This window comes from Hippocampus zosterae, chromosome 15 (assembly GCF_025434085.1).
Source record: "Hippocampus zosterae strain Florida chromosome 15, ASM2543408v3, whole genome shotgun sequence".
Classification (NCBI taxonomy): Eukaryota; Metazoa; Chordata; class Actinopteri; order Syngnathiformes; family Syngnathidae; genus Hippocampus; species Hippocampus zosterae.
Genome location: NC_067465.1, coordinates 10,517,530 through 10,543,094, shown reverse-complemented (window position 1 = coordinate 10,543,094; position 25,565 = coordinate 10,517,530). Strand labels below are relative to the sequence as shown.

At 42.6% G+C, this 25,565-nt stretch overlaps 1 protein-coding gene across 3 annotated transcripts in view; it reads left to right on the top strand.

The window, feature by feature from the left end:
- Window positions 1-25,565, top strand: part of cadm3 (cell adhesion molecule 3) — an 83,993-nt gene that overhangs the window by 31,685 nt on the left and 26,743 nt on the right. For all 3 annotated transcript variants that reach the window (XM_052087416.1, XM_052087417.1, XM_052087418.1), the window contains 2 exons: window positions 11,522-11,671; window positions 24,844-24,996. In XM_052087416.1, coding sequence (XP_051943376.1) covers window positions 11,522-11,671; window positions 24,844-24,996 — 303 coding nt within the window. The remainder of the gene's footprint in view (window positions 1-11,521; window positions 11,672-24,843; window positions 24,997-25,565) is intronic.

Here is a 25,565-nt window from a genome sequence, read left to right as displayed (position 1 = left end):
CCCATTGATGTGGAAGCTGCATGTTCCCACTGCATTTCTCTTCTTCCACTAAGTCTCATTTTGCCAGACTTCTTTCCAATAAATTCCAGCGCACTTTTATTTACTGTCGGCAAGCCATCAATAAAGCGAGTGAGGACCATGGTAAAGCGGCGGCTGCTCTGTTTATTTGTCACGTTGGGAAAATCAGTGGCGGGAGATTAATTAGCTCATTAGCCACGGCCGCTAGCGACGCATCATGTGATACAGTAACAGTCGGTTAGCCGCTGATGCCGAAAACCAATCAAACGCAAAAGAGCAATTCAAGAGGGCGACGTTCGAAAAGGTTTGCACTGAGAATACGGGAGATGCGAAATTGTCTTTGATGATTCGGAAAAGGTGTATGTTAGATTGGCGAAAGACTTGATCTTTGACGTTTAGCGGAATGTTAGTTGAAGCCCAGCTCAATGAGGACTCAGAAGCTGGACTTGATGTTTGCACATTTGTCAGACTGAAGACTCAAAATTTGTATGAGGCATGTACGTTAGCTTCATTTTTACGAAATAGGTTCGGTTCGTTGAAAGAGTTCTGAGATATTTATATACATACTGTATGTGTGGAGGGGAGCTGTCCATTTACCTATGGCCCTCCTTGTACACAGATTCTTTCCTTTCTCTACAAGGCGGAATAAAGATTGTTCGATTGAAACGTCGAAATAGTCTTTGATGATTACGCATGTTACTTAAGTTCAAAAATGTCTTGTATGACGTGTGTCAGATTCCTTGAATCAAAATAGTCATTTGATGTACGTTCACTGAAGTCAAAATCGTCTTTGATATTTACCCATCTGCCTCAGGCTTGTTGAAGATTTTAAATGGTCTTTATGAAAGTTTGAGTTTTTAAAAAATGTGTTAAACTGTCTTTGGCATTCACAATAACGGTCACTGCCAAATTATCGTAGATGTTTTCCAAGACTTTATATTAGATTAATTCTCCAAGCATATCTAATCCAACAGTCTTGAGTTTATTTATTTTTTAATCTTTAGGAAAACATGTACTTTGGTTTGGTGAGGATTCAGAAGTGTCTCTGATGTTCATGCATACTAATCTTTAAAAATCTAAATCGTCTTTGATATCGAGGAATGCATACCGGTATATTAATTGAATTGAAACCTTGATATTGCATTTGATGTTCCCGCATACGTCAGGGTGACGGAAGCCTCGACAAGTTTGACAGGTAATTGAAAACCCGAGATCGTCTTAGAATTTCACGCAAACTATTGAAGACGCAGAATTCGCTTGGATGTTGACACGTATGCGAGGTTTAGTGACAGGAAAGCGGTTCTGTTGCAGTGGCGGCAGCGGGAGATTAATTAGCTCATTAGTGACAGCCGTGACACAGAAGTCGTGTGAGACGGTAAGCTTCAATGGCGGCAGTTCGTGACGCCTTTGAGCTGATCTGGCCGGCTGACGCTCACCGTTCTACCTACTTGGATGCTCCTTCCGATGAGCAATTTGATTGGTCATTATGGCCATGTCCAAAAGCCCTCCCAAGACAAATTTCACCAAAAATTTGATCCAATTGTTAGCAAATGTTAACCACGTACACTCGACACTTTGGCGGGGATAAATTGTGAGGAATTGTTGTTTTTCGTTAAGGCCTCCGGGCGTACCATGGCGGCCAAGATTCGAATACAGAACTGTTATGAAATCAGTACCATCCGACTCTGAACCAAGTCTGAAAAGACGTTTAAAAACGTCTTTGGGAGTGAATGTGTTCATAACACAGCTTGTGATTTTGAGGGAAAAGTCAGTCCCTCGAACTAGTTCCACCCAGCAACATGAACTACGGTTGGCATGTCTATCATCAGTGGACTCACAAAAAAGTCTTGGGAAGCCAAATTTCTGAGAAGAAATACAAAGTCTGCTCTTCTAGTAAGAAGCGGTGTCTTCGATGACTCATCATTAAAAACAGAACTTCAGCAATATGTCAGCTCATTGCGTGTTTCAAAATCCAGCCCCTGAAGACTGTTTCACTTAGCAATGTGGAATTTGGTAGACATGGCTACAATGAGTAGAGCAACAAAACAAATTCTCAAGAAGCCAAGCCTGAAAAAGCACTGAAAAGTCTGCCACGATGTATATGTATCAGCAGAGTTTGATGACTGACCATAAAACAGAAGTGGTGTAATATCTCAGCTCATGACTTTTTGAAAATTCAGCCCCTGAAGCCAGGGTCACTTAATAACATAAAATGTGGTTGGCATCTGTATCGTAAGTAGAGCTACAAAAAAAAATCGCAACAACTCATGCCCAAAAATACAGGGGAAGACAGCAGTTTTCATGTCTTGCCGTTAAGCAGAACTACAGTGATAACTCTGCTCATGACTTTTTGAAAATTCAGCCCCTGGAGTCAATTTTCACTTATCAATGTGTATCATGAGGAGTGTTGTGACTGAATGTAAGTCTTTGCACTCTTGATGTTGTTTGTTGCTTTGGTCCTTTACTTGGTCACGCAGGCTTGGGCTTGTTTTTTTTTTTTTTTTGTGGAAAGCTCGAGTTACTCAGTTACACGTCGGAACGTTAAGCCTTCGATGCAATGCTGTGTCCAGCCCTGCTTTCTGTTTTTTTACTTTGAATCTTTGCATATGAAGACTTTGACTTAGCCACTCTCGTCTCCTGTCTGCTTCTGTGTCCAAATTCCGTTCCACATGTGACTAAAGCCACAAACAAATCTCATGAAGTCATACCCCAAAATACATGGGAAGTCTGCCAAATTTGTTTGCATCAAACTAACGTAAGAACTTGTGAAAATTCATCTCCTGAAGCCAGTTTCACTTAACTACCGTAAATGAAATTTGGTTGGCAAGTGTTCTTGAGTTGACCCGAAATGACGTGGGAAATCTCCCATTTTGGTTAGCAGCCGTTTGTATGAAATGAGTTTTCTCCGCAGGGTGTCCGGGCTCTTCTCCCTTAGAGATAAGGTGAGAAGCTCGGTCATTCGGGCAGAGCTCAGAGTCGAGCCGCTTCTCTTCCACATTGAGAGGAGAAGATGAGGTGGCTCGGGCATCTGATTAGGATGCCTCCTGATCGCCTCCCTGGTGAGGTTTTCTGGGCACGTCCCACCGTCAGGAGGCCCCAGGGACAACCCAGGACACTCTGGAGAGACTATGTCACACAGCTGTCCTGGAAACGCCTCGGTATCCCCCGGGAAGTGCTAGAACAAGTGGCTTAGGAGAGGCAAAGTTTTCCGACTCGCCACGAAAAAAAAACTTAATAAGTCGACTTCTTGATGCCCCATCCATGGCTATAATTCCCATCCCATCCCTTTTCATCTTCCTCTGTTTCCTTCTGATTGCAAGTCATCTTCTCCCGTAGCCCACCTGGCATTCCGGTCCACTCCCTTCGTTTGTTCTCGTGTCGTTTATTCGCATCTTCCTCCTCCTCCTCTGGCGGTTTTAGTATATACTCTGCAGGGAGTGCTCCTGTGATGCCAATTATATTGACTGGAGGGAAAAAAAGGCAAGAAGGGGTGGGGTTGAGGGGATTGATGGGTTGGATTGGAAAAGGCGTGTGTGCGTACACACACGATCAGAACGTCTGATGACAGAGCGAACCAACGGAAGGCGACGGAGGCCGATTGTGAGGGAAGGGAGGAGGTTGATGAAAGAGGACGAGCCGGTACGGGAAGAGGATGGAGAGAAATTGGAGGCGAGCGAATCTGTCGGGGAGTTGTAATAGTCTCCCGTTGGCCCACCCGAGGGAATTCAGGCACTGCAGACGAGGAGGAGGAGGTAGTGAGATGAAGACGGCAGAGAGACAAAGATGGCCGAGCTAGGGTATGTGAGGAACCAAGCTGGCGACCTTCAGCTTCGACTTCACTTCAAACATTGTGTCGTGCATAAAACTGACAATTGTAAAAAAAACAGACTAACCGCCCCAAAAGAAAAAGCCCAACCTTTTGTGTTGTTCTTTTATCCTAATATACTGTATATATCTAGTAAAATTTTCACATTAGGTTGTTTTATTTTTTAATTTAATTTGTGATAATGCTTGCTATATATTATTACTATAATTGTTATTGTCATTATTATTATTAGTAGTAGTTGTACTGTAGTAGTAGGGAGTACCAATGTTAATGATGCATTGTTGTTTGTGGAAAAGCTCAGATTTCCAATCACACCTGAAGGCAACGTAAGATTTGCCCTTATGTGATAGACATTCCTTTCCACAGCTGCACCGCAAATGGTTTTTGTGATTAATTTAATTTTCCCTCTCCCTCCCCTCCTCCCTCCAAAACTATTCCCCCCTTGCTTGAAGCTAATGTGTCTCGGTCTCGGGCCTTTGACTGAACGCAAGTAATCGGTCAAGGCATCTCAGGGCGTTTTATTGGAAGAAAATGGCTTCTTTGCTTCTTTTATCACGCTCTAAGTGACTTTTTTTTTCTCTCCCCGCCCACAGACAAGAAGTACATTTCCATCCAGACGGCAAATACATTAGATAGCGCGCGGTGGGATAAAAAGCCGCCATGATTGATGATTATCCGACAATTTTTTTTCCATTGGTAATTAACTTAGATTCATAACGTCATTTACATGCATTACAGCCCCGCTTACAAGTAGCGTGTGTGCTTGTTGATCCACTGCAGCTCTTTATCTTCATTTCATTCCGTTGGCTTCATTTTTGTCAACATAAAGACTCCTCCTTTGCAACTGGTCTGGTGCATTTTATATTAAATTAGCTAGCTAGCTGGCTAGCAGATGCCCACTTTTTGTGAAGAAATTACTTTTCCTCAACCGGAATTTCAATCTAACTCTTTGCAACATTTTGATCTTTTTTTTTTTTTCTTTTTTTTGTGAACAAATGACGCCAGTTTGGACCTTGTGGGACCAATGGGGTGCATTTGAGTTCATCAGTTCTGTGATGTTTGCCAAGAAATATTGAATTCATAACATTTGTGTGTTTTATGTTTCATTATTGGTAGGGAGAACTCCCGAATGGTGTTGACCAATTTTATGTGACCAAATGGCTTTAATGTGGATATTTTGTGACCTTTTGAGTCCATTGTTTTGTTTTGTTTTTCTCTGAGCATTGAGTAAAGTTGTAAACCGCTACATCATGTTGTGAACAAATTAAGAAGTGTCTTGGGCTTGCACACACACACACACACACACACACACACACACACACACACACACACGCACACACACACACACGCAACCACACAAGTGTAACTGTTACGGACGGAGACTGGACGTCCTTTATTTGAAGAGACGTCCTTTATTTGAAGACAAGCCTCCTCTCTGTTTTTTCATCGTCTTTTGGCAAGGACACGCAATGTTTTCGGAAGTGTGTGTGTGTGTTCTTGGAAGCACCTCAGACTTGCTTACACACACACACACGCACACAAAGCTTTGTGTAGAAAGTAGTCCAAAGTTGGATTGAGTCGAGTGTATCGAGTCTTCCTCCCCTCATCTTATTTAATGCTTAACCCTCCCAGGACCACAAGTGTGTGTGAGCGCTTTTGTGTACGTGTGTATACCCCCTCCCCTTGCTCCCTCCTTGCCAGCATCTCCGGAGGAATTTGCGTGCCTCGTAACGGCTAATGAAGGCAACCTTTCAGACAGGGCCCGCGGTTTGTCACTCCCAATCACGGCACTGGAGATCAATGTAGTGCTGGCGGGAGAAGATAAAGACGACAAGTGGGGGTGGGGGGGGGGGGTGAGTCAGTGAAAAGGGTTGTAGTGGGTTCAGGGGGGCTGGCAACAATGGCTGCATGAGACAGCATGAACAATAGCAGTCGGCGGTTTGTCTGCGTCTACCCACGCCAGACAGGGCCAATGTGGACTAATTGACCAGTGAGGGTGTTTTTCTGTGCCACTTGCCCCATCATGGCCGCCAGTGGTGGTTAGGTGGCGTGGTCCTGTGACCCAACTTGGTCACATGTTCACAAACCATACAATATCGACAACCAGAAGCCTTTACTAACTGTATCGGCATCCCACAAAGGAGAGTGCTGTTCACAACCCTGCCAAATTTGAATGATTAAAACAATTATGAGGCTTCAGAGGCGTGAAAAATCAAGCTATGTCGTCTTCTTGGGTGCCTCGTGTTTATTTCAAATTGTTGGTCCTTGGACTATTTTGACCAAAGTTCCGCAGAATTGTTGCGAATCTAATCTAAATCAATCAAGGAACTGATTTAAATTCAGAAAAAAATGTCTCCTTTAAAACAAGTCACCCCGATGTGATGCTAATGGGTGCAAACAGCATAGCACCGTCATGTAGATTGAAGTCATTTCGATGCGCACCATTGGCGAATAAATTACACGTAGGGCGCTTTACTAGATAAACACTTAGCAATCCCGCTCATGCATATACGTACTTGTATTAGTATAACAAGGAAATAAATAAATAAATGATATGGTGAGAGTCCTCTGGGAAGCTCCCGTCGCCGCTTCGGTTATTGTCCTGAAAATGAGAGGGGGTCGGCGCGGACGACTCGTAATTGACTGCTCATTTCTTTAAGTGGCCTATTGGCAGGGCAGCCCTGAGCATTTGCCAGCGCATTAAAAGTTTCACTCGCTTTATCTTGCACTTTGTGTGTATGTGGTTAGCGTCACACTCAATCAACCCATCGTTGTCATCGAGTCTTGTATTTTACAATACACAGTGGTACCTTGAATGTTCCACCAGACGCTACAATTTGAATTACAGAAAGTCATCATGCGTGACATCGTCATATTGCTTGACCTCATTTCAGATGACCTAAAAGGATTTATATTTGCGTAATTGACAAGCGCAATGAGTGAAGATGAAAACTAGTTACATAAGCCTAGTAAGCTAGATGCTGACACTCACATCCCATGCAACCAAATGGTTGAGTGTTTAATGGTAAACAAGAAGTGAAGATCTAGACTGCTACATTAGCCTAGCTGGCTATCACTGAAAATGCTAGCTGATACAGAAATGCAGTTTGGGTTTGACAAACATATTGTAAGCAAAGAATCACTGAGTGATGCTAAGTTTGAACCCTGACAAAATGGAAATTGTAACAATGCTCACGTCTAGTATGGTAACATCTAAGGTACTAGCAACCCATATTCAATGTTAATTTTAGAACACGGGCTGCCATGCTAACAGTAGTTATGCTATCATTTAGCAAGATGGACTGCTAAATGATAGCAGAATGGATCAGTATTTTATATGATTTTACAAAAGTCCATATGGTCAAATGCTAATCTCCTAGCAATTTGCATGCTCACACGTAACCAAGGTAGTGAGAACACTAACGGCAAATTGATTGCTACTATTACTTTGTCCTAACAGGAATAGTTCAAGTGCTAACATGTTAGCATTTGTTACACGAACAAAATGGCAAAATATCAAACTAAGTAGAGAAAAGCGCAAAGGAGCATCTTGCCCTGTAGTCATTTGTTATTTTTAATGGGAATTGATACAAATGCTAATATGCTAACAGTTGCTCACGCGTTATGACAGGATTGCAACCTGAGTAAAGAAGAGTGCTTAGGCAGCTCAATGAGGACTGGAGATCTTGCCCAGACATCCAATACTATTTATAATGCAATGAGCTGAAATACTAGAATGCTAACAGCTTTTTTCCAAGGTCGGTTGTTTGTTGCGCAAGAGCCTGAAAGTGATTGAGAGTGGACCCTCTCTCAAAATTCCTGGGTCGCCGACTTCCCAGCAGACCGAATGTCGCATGGTCCACATTGTGCACTTGACATTTCATCCGCGGAAGTCAGTCAGTGTGGTTAGCATTCCTGCCTTGTGTGGTGCAAGCATTTGTAATGCCGAGTCGCGCACGCTGGATTTAGTGCCCTCGGAGATGGATGGTAAGGGGGTTAGTGGTGGGAGGGTCGGGGGTACCGCAGTGCTGTTGGAGGCTGAGTCTCTTGTTGGGGCTGTTTGCTAATCCGGCTTTGTGCGGCGTGAAGACGGCACACAAAGTGTTAGTGTTCAGCAAGGGATCACTGGACAATACTCGCAGACATTCTGAGCACTGAGAAAAGGGCAAAATTAATTATGGGAAGCCACAGGCCTAAAGTAACAGCTTGTGTTTTGATTGTTGTTTGGAAATTGATTGGTTGATTCGTTGGCTGTTGGGTTAGTTGGTTAGTAAGTTAGTTAGTTGCTGGGCGCCCAATTTTAAACCCCGGGAAGGGCTAAAGTCATTAGTGGACACCCAAAGCCAGAGGAAACAGCTCGTGCTTTAATTGTTAGTTATCTAGCTAATTAGTTAGCCGGGCAGTCAGTCAGTTCGTTAGGATTGCTTGGCCTTGGCAGTTTTGGGCTTTTTTTTTTTTTTGGCTCATCAGCTCGCTCATATGAGCTTGCGGTCCATTTTTATACAGTATATATAATTTTTCCCTTCTTGTTGTGTCTCCTGTTTGACTTTGGGCATTTTTCAACGTGCCTTTCTTTCCCCCCGCGTGCCGTCACCCTGTCATCCTGCCTCATTGCCGTCATCCATCCACACGTGCTTATGTCTCCCGTGTCCTTCCTTTGCCATCTCATTTTCCAACTCTTATTCTTTGACTTTTGTCAACGGCCATGCACCACACGCGTGGAACCCCCACCACAACCTGAGCACTTCCCTACTTCTCCCAGCATGCTCTCCTGTCTCTTGTTTTGATGGTGGCGGGCGGCGTCATCGTCTCAGCTAACTGTGTTTGACAGGTAGCAGAGGGCGGGCTGGGCGTGTGGCACTTGTTCTCCGAAGGAGGGGTGGAGGTCAAACAGGGGCCTTAGAGATTGGTTGTGCACAGAGCACAGGTGGGGGGTGGTGTGTTTAAATCCAACAGTACATTACCGACTGAGCAATTTATTATTATTATTATTATTATTATTGTTACCGTTTTCTTTTTTTAGTTGTATTCATTTAGTTGTATCTCTTGTATGTATTTTAATTTTTAATGATCTGGATTGACTTGATTTGTATCAATTTTTCTCTGTAGATTTTCTTCTGTATTTTATTTATATGTTTGTTATACCTGTATGTGGGTCAAATTTTTTGTTTCAGTTTTGGGTTAGTCATAGTATGTATTGTATTTGTATTAATGAATACTGATGAGTACTTACAGTCAATATTTTTCTTTAAGTATTTGTTTGAATTGTTTTCCTTTTTTGATTTCTGTTTTATTGTTTACTTGAATTTATACATTTTATTATGTATGTATGTGTATGTATCATTTTATTGTATATATAGTTTATTGTTTAGTGTATGTATATCTAGGGGTGCATTATATACTTTTGAAAACGAGTTATCTATTGTACTCGGTGACAATATTTTTATTATATCATTCTGCAATCTATTTTAGGCAGTTATTTGTCGTTGTAACTGAATCATGCTTTCTTGAGGCATTTGTCTTGATATTCTTTTTGTTGAAATGAAAAAAGTCAACTTCATTGAATCAGGAATGATAACGACGCGAGTCACATCGTAGCATAGCTTGACTATCCCCTCGTATTGATATGTAAATTTTGGAAGGGAGCAACATACGGGATGACATTGGGTTCTTTTAGAGGGTAGAGGTGGTCTGTAGGCCATGTACCACTTGCGCGCGCGCGCACGCACACGCACATGCGTAGGCTTACACCGTGGGGTGGGGTTAGTTGGAAACAGATGGTCATAGATTGATGCTTCTGGAAGAATTCAGTGTGCGTGTGTTTGTGAGTGTGTGTGTGTTTTGAGGATTAATGGATGTGTGCAAAGGAATCAAACATGATATTCCTGCTCATATCCTTACTCATTTCCCATTCATTACACCGTATGTGTGTGTGAGTGTGTGTGTTCGGCTAGAATCTGTGCAAACATGCTTACTTGTTTGTGTGCGTGTGCATGCATGTGTGTGAGAGAACCTCATTTTCTGTGCTATTTGTACCTGTATGTGAATTTTTTTTTCTACCTCTGTGCACACATTTGTGTGCTGCCCATCCGTTTACTCATGTGTGAATATACGCTTGTGAGTGTGTTCGTGTGCGTAATGTCTCGTATCACACACACACACGGGCGCGAGCGCCATATCAAACACATCGGACCGGACCCGGCCGGCTGTCTTCGTCGTGCTTTACCTCTACCATCATCATCGTGATCATCGTCATCATCAGTGTCTCACACACACATAAACACACACACACACACACACACCTCAATGCAGATAAGAAAGAAGGAGGCTCATAAATCAGCCAGATGCACCTCTCTACTGGCTGATAAATTCTTGGTGTAAAACAAACAGCCTGCATGCAAACTCAGACACATAATAAAATGAAAGGGGGGGGGGACAGTGGGACCCCCTTAAGACACACACACACACACACACACTCATCATCCGCCCGCTATCGTCCAATCAGATGACAGGCTTGTACCGCGGCGTTATCGCAAAGGATGAGGAGCCTCAACAGGAGGTGAAGAGCAACAGAGCGGGTGAGGACGAGTGGGCAGATGGAGAGGGGGAAGATGGGGGGGGACGGAGGAAGGGAGGGAGAAGGCAGACAAATCGAGAGAAAGAAGTGGCGGGAAAAAACGTTCGGGGGTGGTTTTGGATCCCACCCCGTAAGCCCAACGGTAAAGCCGCACTTGGGGTTTCAAATTGGGATTTGAAGTCCGGATTAGTGTTACACATTCGGGTTTGAGGCCAAGTTGAAGTTTAAAATAGAGAGTGAAAGCCTGGATTAGCGTTTTAAAATGAGCGTTTGTGGTTTTAATTCTTACTATTATGACTCGCCAGCACAGTATTTGACATTATCATTTCCCTCACTCACACGTGAATGCATGACGGGGCTTTCGGTCTCCAAGGGTACGGCGTTCAGGTCCTCATGGAGGCCTTCCAGGTGCCTCCAGAATGGTCGCCATTATGCGCTCTCGTTGACATTCCCCCCAATGAGGCCTCCCGCTTCTCATCCGCTCGGCTTCCTCACACTGCGGCCCTTCTCTCTCACAGGCCGCTCACGGCGCACGCTCGCCGGGTGGCGCCAAAAGCAAAAGGGACCACCGAGACCTCAGCCAAGGCCACTCAACAATCACATTTGGAGTGGTGTCCTGTTTTGAGTTTCAAATTTGGATGTAAGACTGAGTTGAGGTTTAAAATTAGGGCTTCAACTCAGAGTTATGGTTTTAAATCGGGATTAGGATTCCCCGATAGGATCAGGATTTCCAACCGGAATTAGGGTTTCAAACCGGTGTTCAAATGTTAGTATTTCTATTTGCAGTGTCAGGACAGGGTTAGGGTTTGTAATTAGCCTTGGAGGTTTTTAATTATGGTTTCAAGCCAATATTAGGGGTCAAGGTAGGATTCAAGTTTCAAATTTAGGTTTCAAGCAAAAAGTTAAAGCTTCAATTTCGGGTTTAGGTCGGAGCTAAGGTTGGAGCGAGTATACAGTTTCAAGCAAGGGTAGGGCTTCAAACTGGTTTCCGGGTACCAACTCACTGTTGAAACTCTTTTGCATTTGTTGAGACTTGACATGTTTTTGCACGTTACCGTAACGATTCACACAGCCTGACGAGTTCCTTTTGTCCCATGCAGACGACGACCCCTTGCAACCCGTTACCTCTGATGAGACGGTTTCGGTGGGCGGAGCCGTCACACTGACCTGCCGGGTGGCCGAGAGCGACAACTCGTCACTGCAGTGGTCCAATACGGCGCAGCAGACGCTTTACTTTGGCGAGAAGAGAGGTATGTCAACCACTACACTCAATACCCAGTATGCGTTTTGGAAATCTCTCGTGGAAATTTCCAATGTGTTTTCAATGACCCTTAAAACGCAGATTTGGTATCGTATTGGAAGTTAACCAAAAATATGTGCCATCCAAGTGATATGAACAGCTGTGTAAACCACTACATTGCTTAGGAGTCTATTGAACATTATTCATCCTGATCAATATTGCTTCTAAACCACAGATTTGAGAGCGAGCTAGGGGGAAAAGTAACAAAAAGTTTTCCAAGAACAGGCACTCCTTTCTCAGGGAGGCGAGAGAGAAAAGTCCAGACGGGAACTTTTTTGAAAGCCACTGGAGAGTACACAGAAATGAGAAAATGAGCCTCCTCTCCAGCGCGATAGCAAACCAAAACCCCTCAAGGTTGCTCTCCACTTTGGAGACAGCTGACGAGCTGAGATGGACGCGACGAGAAATGAGGGCCGGATAGAAAGTCCGCTTGTGGAAAATGCGGCGTACTAAAAGTGCAAAAGATGACGGCCAAAAGATGACGGCCAACAGATGACGACGCCCGTCATAATTCATACACGCAGATTTCGTGGAGCGGGACGTTGTAATTATTAGGTCTCATTATGCCCCCCCACCGAGAGCACTTTATCATAACGGACCCTTTTCACGCGCCATCATTTGTCGCTGCTACGCTCTTATACCTGCACCCGCTCAAATAATCCAGGGAGGCCAAATAAATCGCCGCTTTGAGGAGTTTCCAAATTCACAGAATTTGGCATTTTGAGAAATTTCATCAGATCCTTTCATGACAAACCATGAAATTGCAGTCATTCTCTGCCGCAGAAATTAATTTTCGCCAAACATAACCGTACACGAATATATAAACTAAGTACGTTTTACAACCAGTAGAAGACAAGGTTAGAATAATTTGAAGTTTTTGATCATATAAGTAACTCCCCTCCATCCTTTATATCATTTCTTTGCATGCAAGATTAAAAATCAGTCACTGTAAACATTGTGTAAAAAGAAAAAAGCAACAGCAAAGATATCAAAAGACATCATTTGAAATAATATCCGATGACGGGTGATGCTAAATTTCAAGTTTCTCAAAATTTCAGATTTTAGTCATTTTATTTGAGTATTTATCTGATATTGAAGTGTGATAAACCGGAAAATAATTTGAGGACGAATGCAAAGATCAGCGTTCACACCACATCTCCTCTCATGTTTTGGCGGCAAGGCAAAATGACAATACGACGGGAGGACGGGCGAAGCACAGACGGAGATAAATAACCCCTGACAGGATGATGGATGTTATTTTTTAGGTGTACTTTATTTTCTTTTTTGAAGGACGTGATTGTGCCGCTTTAATGCCGCAAGCGCAAGGTTGTCATGCCGAGCATCGGTGACGGATGGCGTGCTGTTAAAAAAATAAAATAAATAATAATAATAATAAATTAAAAAACGGCGTCAGCCTTGATTGATCAAAATTGCGATGAGCAACCGAGGTCATAAATCAATCGCTTTACATCATTTGAATCAGATGTTTAATTAGCCTCTCATTTGGATAAATTTCAAACCACTAAAAATGTTAGTGTGAGTGCCTCCATTTTTTCTGAAATCCACATATTGGCATGAAATTCAACAGCAATGTCTTTCATGAGTTGACCCACAAAAAACGCAACCCAGCCCAAAAAGACACAGGAATTTGGGTTTGAAAATTTCTTCCCCCAAAACCAGTTTGACGTAGCAACATGAAATTTAGTCAGCATGTCAACAACCATAGCTAGACCCACAAAAAAACCCCTCAAGAATTAATGCCCGAAAAGTCACAGGAAGTTGTCCGTATTGATTTGAGGCGGTCATTTGGGCTCAGTACCACCCGCTAGAGTTCGACAAAACATTTCAGTCCACCCATCCGATTTGACCTAGCATGATAAAATTTGGTAAGCCTATCAAAAATACACCCACAAAAAAGTCTCAAGAAAACATAAAAAAGCAACCATTTTGACCCGGTATCTCCCATTGGAACCGAACAACAAAAAAACCTCAGCCCCCAAAGCAAGTTTGACCTATCAGGATGACATTTGGTATGTATGCGCATTATGAGTAGACCCACAAAAAAGTCGAAAGAAACCATGCTTGAAAAGACACAGACAGGCTGCCATTCTGGTTTGGGTGATTAACTCATTTCCGGGACAGACAAACTCATCCTTTGAGATTTTGTCCAAATGCAGCCAAATTTTAACCACATGAATAAGGGACTATGAATTTACAAGAGTTTTCACCGGAGCGCACGGGTGGACCATGGCTGTGAAAGTTGATGACGCTTTGTAGAACCTTCTGGATTTCATATTCTTCTGAGGTCACATCAATTCAGGGAAGTCAGTTGAAATTCCCTTAATTCGTTTTTTTAATTTGTATTCGTTTCAAAGCCACACATACAGAAAAAAAAAACTAATTCCGCTCTTTTCTAGGGGAGCCACCTCGTCTTTAATAAATCAAATCGGAATATTAATTGTTGCGGGACATTGAGCCTCGCCGTGTTATTATAGCTGATACAGGGATGACAAATAATCCCCCCCAATCCCGAAAACTCCAAACGCAAACGATGAACTTGCCGTAGCCAATGCTGATATATTTTAAGTCCTTAATTCTCCATCATTTATTTTAAGACCCGTTTAAGGACCCGCCGATAGCCTTGAGGGAACGCGTGGGAGTGGAGCGCTGCTAATAGAAGAGATTAAGAAGGCTCAGAAACAGATGTTATTTTTTTCTTTCTTTCTTTCTTCTGCCCTACGTTAATGCCAAACTATGAGGGGACAAGACTGAAATGTGAACGATGGAAACGCACAAACAAGACGCCACTCGCGCAAAAAGTACCCCCCTGCTCTTTGTTTGTGGCATTGCATTCTCACGTAAAAATAAGAAAACAGGAAGATGAAGTGAGTTATCGGGGAAATGACTTGACATTTTCCATCTTTTATTCAAGTAGCGACTGTTTTATTAAAGTGTAATGAGCAGGCCATGGAGGCAAATAGATAAAGGTAAATAATAATGCCCTCAAAATATCTCTTATCTTTTTTTATATCTTAAAACACACCAAAGTTTGCTCGGAAGTCTAAAAATGGGAGAAAAAGTTGAACTTGTTATTTAAAAATATACACTTTATGTGGTTGCAGCTCTAGCAGCGGAGTTAAAATACAGTATTTTGCTACAAAAAAGTATGATATTTGGCTACTAGTGGTTACATATATGGTATTTTTATTGCAATTGGAGCAAAAATCAAACTTTTGTAAACACCCCATCAATATTTTTTGCAAAAAATACGATTCAATTCTATACATTTTAGTACGTTGTTTTCTTGTTCTTGAGGCAGTCACCCAACCTCTGGCAAATTCCCCCCCCCCCCCCACACCCCTCCTAATAATTTTTAAAGTGTACGATTTCCATCAAACATCATCATCCACAAAAACGTGGCAGACTGAAAACCAATCAAATCACGCAATTTTCAGGTAACTTTAACATCAACACCAACTTAGTTGGCTCGGTTCCGGGCTTGAAATTTGGCTACAAAAATTTTATATTTGGTAAAGCAGCTCTTAGAGCATTTCAAATGTTCTTTTAATTATACAAGTCAAAACTGTATTAATTGAAAACAAATAAAGCACCATAATTTGCACAATGTTGTATTTATTGACTTATTTTTGCAACACTCGGGTTGTAACGAGGTTCCGAAACGTTCCAAGACAAAACTTTTGTTTGACGCATAATGTGTACCTGTCCTTGGTAGGGAATCATTTATTTGGTTGAACATTTTTATGCTTAATTACACGTTAGCCATTTTCCCAAATGGCAAGGTGATAAAAAAATAGCTTGTGTGCCATTTTGAGAATTTTAAAAAGAGTAAACAAAAGTAACAAAACTCCTTTGAAAAAAATCAAAACAAAATCTTTTTCGCTGTGCCTTCCAATATTTTGCATGTTTACTTTGACGAAGGACAATAGCCCGCGTTGGTTACACTAAACATGCGAAGTCGTCATGACAACAGAATCTGTTTTCCTAATTAAATATCACCTCTGAACGATAGATGGGAACACAATCGGCAATGCAGATCAGTTGTTTTGAATGCAAAAGTACAGTTTAAAGGTCACACGCCTCCCTCATGTAAATTCACTTTGTTTTGCCAACAAACGTGTTTTCTGCGTGAGAACTTGAGGTTAAATTGCTTTGCTTGATTAAAAAGGAACGGATTTGCGGGGGGAGACAACTAACTTTTGTCTTTACAGTGTTCTCCTTTAAAAAAAAGGCCTTTTTTTCAGGCTTTACCATAAGTAAAAACAAAAAACATTTTTCAGGGGTATTCATCATGGTGAAAATGTGCATTTGGTAATTGTGGTGGGCATCAACCCCCAAAAGTGCCTCTGTAGCGCCCCCTGAAGGCCAGTTTCACTTTTCAACACGAAATTTGCAGCTCTAAAAAAGTGTCCAAAACCCATGCCACAAAATACACAGGAACAGGAAGTCATCCATTTTCATATGGAGTGACCAAGCGGATATGGAGTGACTTTGGCGTGCCTCCGAGATTGTTTTTGTGTTGTTTTCTTTGGTTCAAATTAGTTTTTGTTGCACCAATATAATCCCTGACATGAGTGGACCCACGACAAAGTCCCAAGAAGCCAGACCCCAAAAAACGCAGAAAGTCTGCCATTTGGAATTGAAGCGGCCATCTTTGGGTAATTTTAGCCATTGTCAAGCATTCATTGATTGAACCTTTGATACGACGCAGCAAAGCGCCACTATATTTCCGACAATTTAGAGTTTGCATTGCACGTGGGCGCCAAAACGTATCGGACCCTCCACGCTAACTCCACAAAAATCCCACTTTCAGCAAGTGTCACGGACGGCACTATCTTTGGAGTTATCGGGGCCACTTCGCTCCGCGTTCTATGTATAGAACTGTTTATATTTTCATGTGCGGCTCACCGGGCCTGTCAGCGGGCATCACAGGCAGGCGATGTGCCTCCGCGCCGTTTAACCAGCTAATGGCTCCCTGGCGCTTTACAAAGCGCCGCTGCTGCTGCCAATGTGGACGCGCTCACCTAGTGGGAGGAGAGAGGCAAGTCGGCGAGAGTGTGCCGCGCTTGTAAATCACTCCATTAAATAGACGCCTCCTCCGGCCCGGAGACGGTTCGGCCACTTTACAGTGTGAAGCATCCTTAAGTGAAACATGTTGAAATTGAAGGATTGAGACAAATGCGGAAAGGGTGAAGGGAAAAAGAAAAACACGTATTGATCGACGTTGCATCAGTTCTTCTGGCTCTCTGGAGAGTATATTAGCGGAGGCCGACATGCTGCGGAAAAAAATAAATGATAGTCAAAAAACACTTTGAAAGTGGCTACATGAAAGACTTTTTTCTGTATTTTGGAGCGTGAGTGTGTTGTTCTTCTTCAAGTGTCCTTAAAAATAACCCAGCGTGTAACGCCAGATGCCAAGAGACTTCAAAGTTACAAAAGCCAATTTATTTATTTTTTCAGGTTAAGTATGCCGACAATTTTGTCACTTTGGGATTCACTAATTGGCCCTTTTTCGCCGGCGGCTTCACGGAATGCAAAACAATCAATACGGCCGCGCTTGTTTTAGCGTAACAAGTTGGGTTGTTTTTGGTTTCAACACAGATGGACCAACGGATGGATAGACTGACGTCATAGAAATCCAAATATCAACACAAAATGCTCCTTTTTGCAACTGCATCTCCTCGGTTTTGAAACGGTGACAAACTTTTTGATGGGGAAATTTCTCAAGTCCAAAAAAAGTGTAATAAATCATTCTAAACTGCGTGTGTATACTGACGTGACACAGCACATTGTTAATGTCACAATTCAATTGGAAAAAAAAAAGGAACCACAATTTTTGCATGTTCTATGTCCTCATTACAGTAGACTGTAGATTGTGATGAGGTTTAAAACAAACAAACAAACAAAAACAACCCAGACATCAACAGAAGCAAACACCGGACACAAAAGACCAAACAAAAACTGACAAAATAACATGATGATTATGTAGACATGACACCAAACTGTACAACTGCCGACTCACTTCCACAAATGGACATGTTTCAAATTAGCCTTGAAATGGCGAAGAAAAACCAAAATTCCAAAATTGTACAAAAAGATTTACACAGAGATGGTACAAAAGTGTCTCCTGCGGATATGTGATTGTTTTGGGACATTAACACCCACCCTCCAAACAAAGGACAAATGATCAAAATCAAATCAAGAAAAATAATAAATGTGACTTTTTATCCATCCATCCATTATGTGGCCAAAAAAGTCCAAAATCTTGTTTTTGTGTCACAATGACACAATACCGTATCGGTGCATAAACTCGATTATTTAGCACAGATAGCTTTAACCCGTCCACACACCCTGTAACCTGATAAGATGTCCCTAAAGTAACTGCTGTCCCTGAAAGAGTTTACAAAAAAAAGAAAAACGCCCATCCACCCCATCCTGAAAATATAAGTGGAAAGCCCAATCCCCGCCCTAAAAAAATATATATTTGAAATGATAATTTCGACTCTCCTCCCTCTAAAACCTGCTTGCAATTCAAGCGCATAACGCACGACGTCTCGCGGTAGGCACCCTCGGCAAACTTTGCTTCATCCGACCGCCTTTCATCGATTATGCACACTTGCGAAGGCGATGATCGTTTTCATTCCGTCTGAAGGCGTGTTCTACGTGGCGCCCAAGCGATCCAGACAAAGGAGGATTAGGTGAGGAAAAGGTGGCAGGCAGGCGGGGAGGGGGGGACAGAGGTGCAAGCTTAACACATGTTTGATGAGCTGCGATCAATCGGCGGCCTTTGATCGGACCAGCCGGTTTGATGAAGCAAAGCTGCCGGCCGCTGAACCGGGATCAGTTCGGAGAACAGGAAGATAGCAGGACAGGGTGGCACCTTCATTACCATATTTGGCAGAATTGAATTCTAATTTCATCAGCCGGTTAATTGAAAAATATATAATGAATGTTTTTGGGTCTTTTTTTGTTGGGGCGGGGGGCCCTTACTGCGTACAACAATAAATATATGAATCAGAGGGAGAAGCATTGACTGTTTTTCAGTACCTGTATGTTGTCGTTTAGGATTTGTCGAATTCGGAAACGGAGAGAAAACAGTCTTTTTTTGGGGGGGTGGGGGGCGGGAAGGCGAGGGGGTGTTATTAAATGTGTAATTAAATGTGTAATTAAAAAAACTTGACAGGTCTGGCATATGGAAAATTCCTATCTTTGTGGATGTTTTCAGGAACCCAATCTCTCATTATTGGCAAAAAAACAAAAAAACAACAACCTTTATAGACTTTATACAGGCAATGTTTTTTGCAGCAAATGTGCAAAAATGTACAATTTTCTAAGAATTTCTTGTTCATAAAAATGAATGACACTCACCAAAGTGTCTCTCTGGCTTCTATTTGTCCAGATTTGAAGTGTGAAAATATTTGCCTTCCTCCTGTGCTTTCTCCTCGCACACAGCAAATAAGCCTTGCTAGCAAGTGCGGCAAATAAGGTGGGAGGAAAGGGAATTTATGGATGAGCTGAGCCCACACCAAGTGTGTGTGCGTGTGTGTGTGCGTGTGCATATACAGTATATGTATGCATATATATTTATATATAATTTATATCCATGTATCAAGTTGAAAGAGCATGGCAGAGATTGAGAGTATACGTTTAAATTTCCCAATGCATCATCCCATTTAGTCGGATTTTCTCCAACGCCACAAAAAAAGAAAAGAAAAATTAATATTTAAAAAAGCTGTAATCTGATGTCAGCATCGGTTCAGAATGTTTCCATCAGACGGCTTTGAGTGCGTATGCACTTTGTCTTATCGAATAGCTGGCCACTTGTGCACTTCAATTTGCTGGATAAAAGCCTCCTGACTGACTGTCTGCCTAACTGAGACGTGAGTCAAGGTGCACAGTCTGCGGAATGCGCTTATGTTTACTTTGAACTGTTACCCACACTTTAAAATATACATACCGGAACGAATATATTTGAATTTATTTATTGTTCTGAGAACATGGGCTTCCTCCAGAATCCAGTTGACCGGTGAGAATAAGCACTGGGTTAAGTAATATGTATTGTTCGCAGAGTAGCGTATTAATATTTCATTTTGAACACACCACTACCTCAACAAAATGAGCTATGACGCTAAACCACAACATTTGAATTTACAAATACAATTTGCATTGAATTCAATCTCACACCAGTTTTTGGGTTCCATTTTCACCAAACATCCATCAAACATAAATCATGCCTTACAAGTAGCAACATCATCTTTGCAAAGCCATAATTACACTTACAGTTTTGCATGGGACAATTTGACGCGGTTTATTTTGAAAAATGGGAGGGGGGAAAAAAATCGAACTCCCCAAATCTCAGAAAATGACAAATGTGTGTGATGTCAGGCGACTAGATCAGAATTAAAAGGAGTTCAAAGTCCAGGGGCACTGAAACTATGTACACGAATGTCTATACGTGTGTGTGTGTGTGTCTCTGCGGGCTGGTCATGAAGACAAATGTAGTGACCTTGCAAAGTGATAAAGCATGAAGATAGAGTAGTGTTGGATGTAATAACTGTGTGTGTGTGTGTGTGTGTGTGTGTGTGTGTGTGTGTGACAGGTACACAAAGTGAAACAAAGACTAAAGTAGGTCTTCATAATAAAATGACTGAGTGAATGGTCAAAATATAAAAAAAAACGAAAATGAATAAATATTAGAGCTTTGTGGTTGTTGTGGGGGGGGGGTGCATTTATACTACGAAAAGGAAAAAAAAAAACAACACAGACAGGCTGTGACATTTTTAAATGTCAGCGGCACTGCAAAGAATTTCCCCAAGTAAATCTTGGAGCTCCTTTTCAAAAGTTACGATAACTAGTCTGGTCTAGACTGTGACCTTTGATGATGTGATCCCGTGTCAACCAATGGCGTTCTTGCTCCAAGAAATACGCTTAATTACGGTAATTTAAAAAAGGGCTGAACGCAAAAAGATCATGATCAACACTTGGCTGAATTTTGGTGAACAGTGCAACTGCGGTGGGGGCAAAAAATGCCGGCGGGTCCTGATTTTCAGCCAACTTGGCAGACCGGTTGTGCCAAGAAGAACATTCAAGCACGTTGAGGTAGCGTCCTTGGAGATGCGCCTGACGGAAGGACAGAAAGTCGATCTAAATGAATTCCTGCTTATACCATGTCTAAATACCGGCGCCGTTCGCGAAAATAGGTTACGCAGTTAAACACGGAAATAGAGCAGCGGCAAGCGAGTTCAACGTTAACGAGTCAATGTTATAACTGGCTGTTGGTTAAGTGAACTGTGTCGCTGCTTTATCAAATAAGTTTTACTGACATCTGATAGTTCTGTTGGCGTTTCCTTCAGCGTAGCTCCGTCTAGTGGATGCATTCTAGATTGCATCTTATAATGCGCCTTTTAGTGTGGAAACAACGGTAAATGTTTGTTGACCTCATAAGATCAACAAATTGAGTGATGGATGGTATCAAAATCAGCAGCGAAGTGTCTCAGTCCGTTCATTGTAAAAGGAGAGCTAGCAACACAAACAATGCTTTTTAAAGGTTAACACAAATTGCAATGTTGGTATTTTCAGAAAAGAAAAAAAAGCCCTGAAGTTCTTGTGCTTAATTGGCTTTTGCCACCGGTCCATGCCTTTGACACTTGTGCTCCAGAGAAAAGTACCTCGACTGAACGTTTTTATTCGGACTAGCACAGTTTAGGAAGCAAGTGCGCGTGTGTGATTATTTTTTCCCCCGCTCTAAAACGTTTCAACTGCTACAAGACGTCAAAACATGACAGACGGCAAACACGACAACAAAGTAGGACACGCTAGCAGATTAGCATGTTAGCAGTGGTGGATTAATTCCCTTTGGCGATATCGACGCGTGACAAGTGTGACGCCGCTTTGAAAACAACAACATAACGACGAGGGGGGAAAAAGCGACGCATATTTAAGGCACTGATCCCGACTTCTACCTCTTTTTCCACGCGTCATGTCGGCCCCTCTCAAGCTCCGCCGAGCTAACGCACTGCCGAGCGCTAGCTGGCTGTCACATAGACGGCCGACTGCGCGTCAACAAACACGTTGTCACGGCGACGTCAAAAGGTGCTTTCATGCGGAAAGCCGACAACAACAGCAGCAACACTGTTACTGCTCGCTTGTTTTTGCTTTCAAACCGGGAGCCTGGTATATTCACGGCCCGCTGTTTAAAGAAGACAGTTGAGTGCAGAGACGGGAAGGAAGGGAGACAGAAAGAGAAACCGATGGGAAGATAGACGGGCCTAAAAGTAGAGAGACAGGAAAGCAGGTAGACTGAAAGACAGTGAGTCAGAGAGACAGAAGGAGAGAGAGACAGGTAGAAATAGAGACTGACCGGGGACAGGATGATGGACATGAGGACAATAGAGAGACAGACGGATACAAAGGAAGCAAGGCAGCAGGAAGATGAGACAGAGACAGAAAGACAAACAGGCAGAGAGACAGATGGAGCATGACGGGAAAAATGATGGACATCAAGGACAATAGAGAGACAGACAAATAGAAACAGGAAGGCAGAAACACAGAAGGACATATTCAAGACAGGCAGAAGGACAGAATGAGAGAGGGAGAGGGAGAGAGAGACTGATAAACGGGATGATGGACATTTGAGAGACGAACCAGAAGCAAGGCAGGCAGGCAGGCAGGCAGGCAGGCAGGCAGGCAGGCAGGCAGACAGACAGACAGACAGACAGACAGACAGGCTGAGAGACAAGTAGAACGAAAAGGTATAGACAGACATCCACGAAGACAAGCAGCCAACCAAAGAAAGAGACAGGCAGAAAGTCCAAAAGACAGACAGACAGACAGGCAGGCCTCAATCCAACCATACAAACGCAGCAAAGGTCATCCATCACTATCAAGGAATCGGATTTCATCCAATTACATCATCATCCTCATCATCGTCGTCATCTTCCTCATAATTGGAGGCTTTCTCCTCTGTGACACGCCCACTCGTGTCACCCTTCATCTTCATCCTCCTCATCCTCCCTTTCTTCCTGCTTTCCTCACTTCCTCTTACATCATTTTTACACACACACACACACGGAATCATTAATTCCATATTCCTATTTCACCTCTGCCGTCCTCGTACCCCCCCCTTCTGTCTTGCGCACCGTCTCCATAGGCCTTTTCATCTCCATTTTGTAAAGCCCCCCTGTCCCCTTTATTGCAGCAAATAACCAACAGCATCGCACATAAATGTGGTACAATATTAATGACACCAGTTTCAGCATAGAAGCCGTGACAAAAACTTTGTACTCCCACTGAGTAGGCGCACCCCCCCTGCTGCAACTCACCCTTAACCCCCCTCCCCCCATCAAAATAGCTCATAAAGGCGCTGTGTTGTCGTGCGATTTATAGTTATTGAGTATTTATTGTACCCGTTTATGCATTTGTAATCTGGCGCTCCCCTGGGGGTGCGCGCACAACACACTTTAGGGATCCCTGAAATATGGCACACACTTTGCATAAATGTGAGAAACTCTCATACCCAAACTGCAATTACAACGGAAGGCACTCACGCACCCCCACCCACACACCCCGGGGGTGCGCACACCATAGTTTGATAATGTAGAGTAAACAATGTAAAAACATCAGGAATTAATTGGAACGCACTCATGCACCACCAGGGGTGCACACACCACATCTTGAGAATCAGCAAATGGCATAAATGTTAAAAACACCCATTTGATTGGTTGGCGCTTGTGCACACCCCTCCTGTTTGGTGGGGTGTGCACAAAACTTTGTGACAAACACTCAAGCAGCCATTACATGGGATGGTTCTTACTCACTTATTGGGCTGCGCGCACCACAGTTTGCGAATAAAAACAACACAACTCCACATAAATGTTAGAACATTCATAAATACCTACTACCATGAGACTAAATTGGCAGTCACGCACCTCCAGGGCTGTGCACACCACAATATGAGAATCTCTCATAAACATGATGCAGCTTAAAACATTACGACTTGACTACCTTTGTACATTGTAGTTAAAAACCATCATATGCAAAAAACTGTTTGATTTGATGCACCCCACACAACTTAGGGCGCACCACAGTTTAGTGAATCCATGATCTAAAGGACACAGCATATGTAAAAACATCACAACTCGGTATAATTGTTAGAACGCTCATATGCAACCAGTCATTAAACTGGATGGCGTACACGCACCCCTGGGGTTGTGTACGCTACAGTTTGATGATATACTGGGTAGAGCGTAGAAAACACCATGATTCGGCATAAATGTTAGAGAAGTCATAAATACAAACTACCATTAGATTGAAGGATAATCACTCCTGGGTTGTGCACATGACCGTTAGGGATTCCCAGAAATTCAATGAAAAAATATCGTGACTTGGTATGAATGTGTAAAAAAAACTGGGGTGCGCACACCACAGTTTGTGACTCGGACAAATTCATGCTCAAACATCCCCTGCACGAAATGTCCCTTATGCACCCCGGAGATATGAGTGCCGCATTTTGCAAATCCCCGATGTACAAAATACATGGTGAAAATATTAAATATATAAAAATATGACATAGCAAAAATTCCAGGACAGTAATAAATGCACCCTACTATTAGATTTGATGGTGATTACGCACCCCCAGCGGCGTGCACACAAGTTTGGAAGTTCTTGATAAAAGCATAATGAATGGCATGTACAGTATTTTACAAACAATCAAATGGCAACTGCTGTAACATATCATTCGATTCACAGATCCCCAAAGGTGTGCACTCCACATTCCGGGTATCCTTGATATACAGGCTACGGTGTGAAAACAACCCGACTCAGCGTAAATATTAAAAACGCTCATTAGATGGGATGACGCTAACGCACCCCTCGTGGGTGCGCCAGAGTTGGCTGATGTACAGGATGCTGTGTAGAGCTCTGATGACTGTGCATAAACGCTCACATGTGCAAAACAGGAGAAAAGGAGGCATCCGGCTATTAGAAGCAGGAAAAAAGCGACTCGTTGGCCAGCGGGAGTGGGTTCTGCGTGAAATATTAATGAGGTTGTTTGTATGAAATTTACCCACAAATGCGTTGTTGTCTTTGTTGTTGTTCCTGCTGCAGCGCTGCGAGATAACCGCATCCAGCTGCACCGGTCCACGCCCACTGAGCTTTCCATCATCATCTCCGAGGTGCAGCTGTCTGACGAGGGCGAGTATACCTGCTCCATCTTCACTATGCCCGTGCGCACCGCGCACGCCACCGTCACCGTGCTGGGTAAGGTCTGCTTCACACAACCATGGCAAGCTATTAAGAAAGAAAAAAAAACCTGATATACTGTGTGTATATATTTTTTGTCAGAACTTGTTTTTTGGTCACCAAAAAATTTTAATTTTCTCAAAATTATTATTAAAATTATTATTCCTATTTTTTTTTTTACATGTTCTTACTTTTTTTGTTTGATTCAACTTGTTAAAATATTATTTTGGGGTGAGCGAAATATTTATCTATTTTTATTCGGGGATAAAAAAAGTTACATTTTTGCAAATTAAGTGTATTTTTACAAAATATATGCCGCTCTATAATACGAAATATAAGTTTGAGTAGGATTTATTTATTTATTCATTTTCGTTTCCGAGAGTAGTAATAACGCAGTAGGCACTCACTACTTAATAATCATCACATTTCTCTTTGGCAATATATTTGAAAGTATTTTTTATTTAAGTGTCCATTTTGGAAAATATATAATATAATAACGGCGGCCCGGTAGTCCAGTGGTTAGCACGTCGGCTTCACAGTGCAGAGGTCCCAGGTTCGATTCCAGCTCCGGCCTCCCTGTGTGGAGT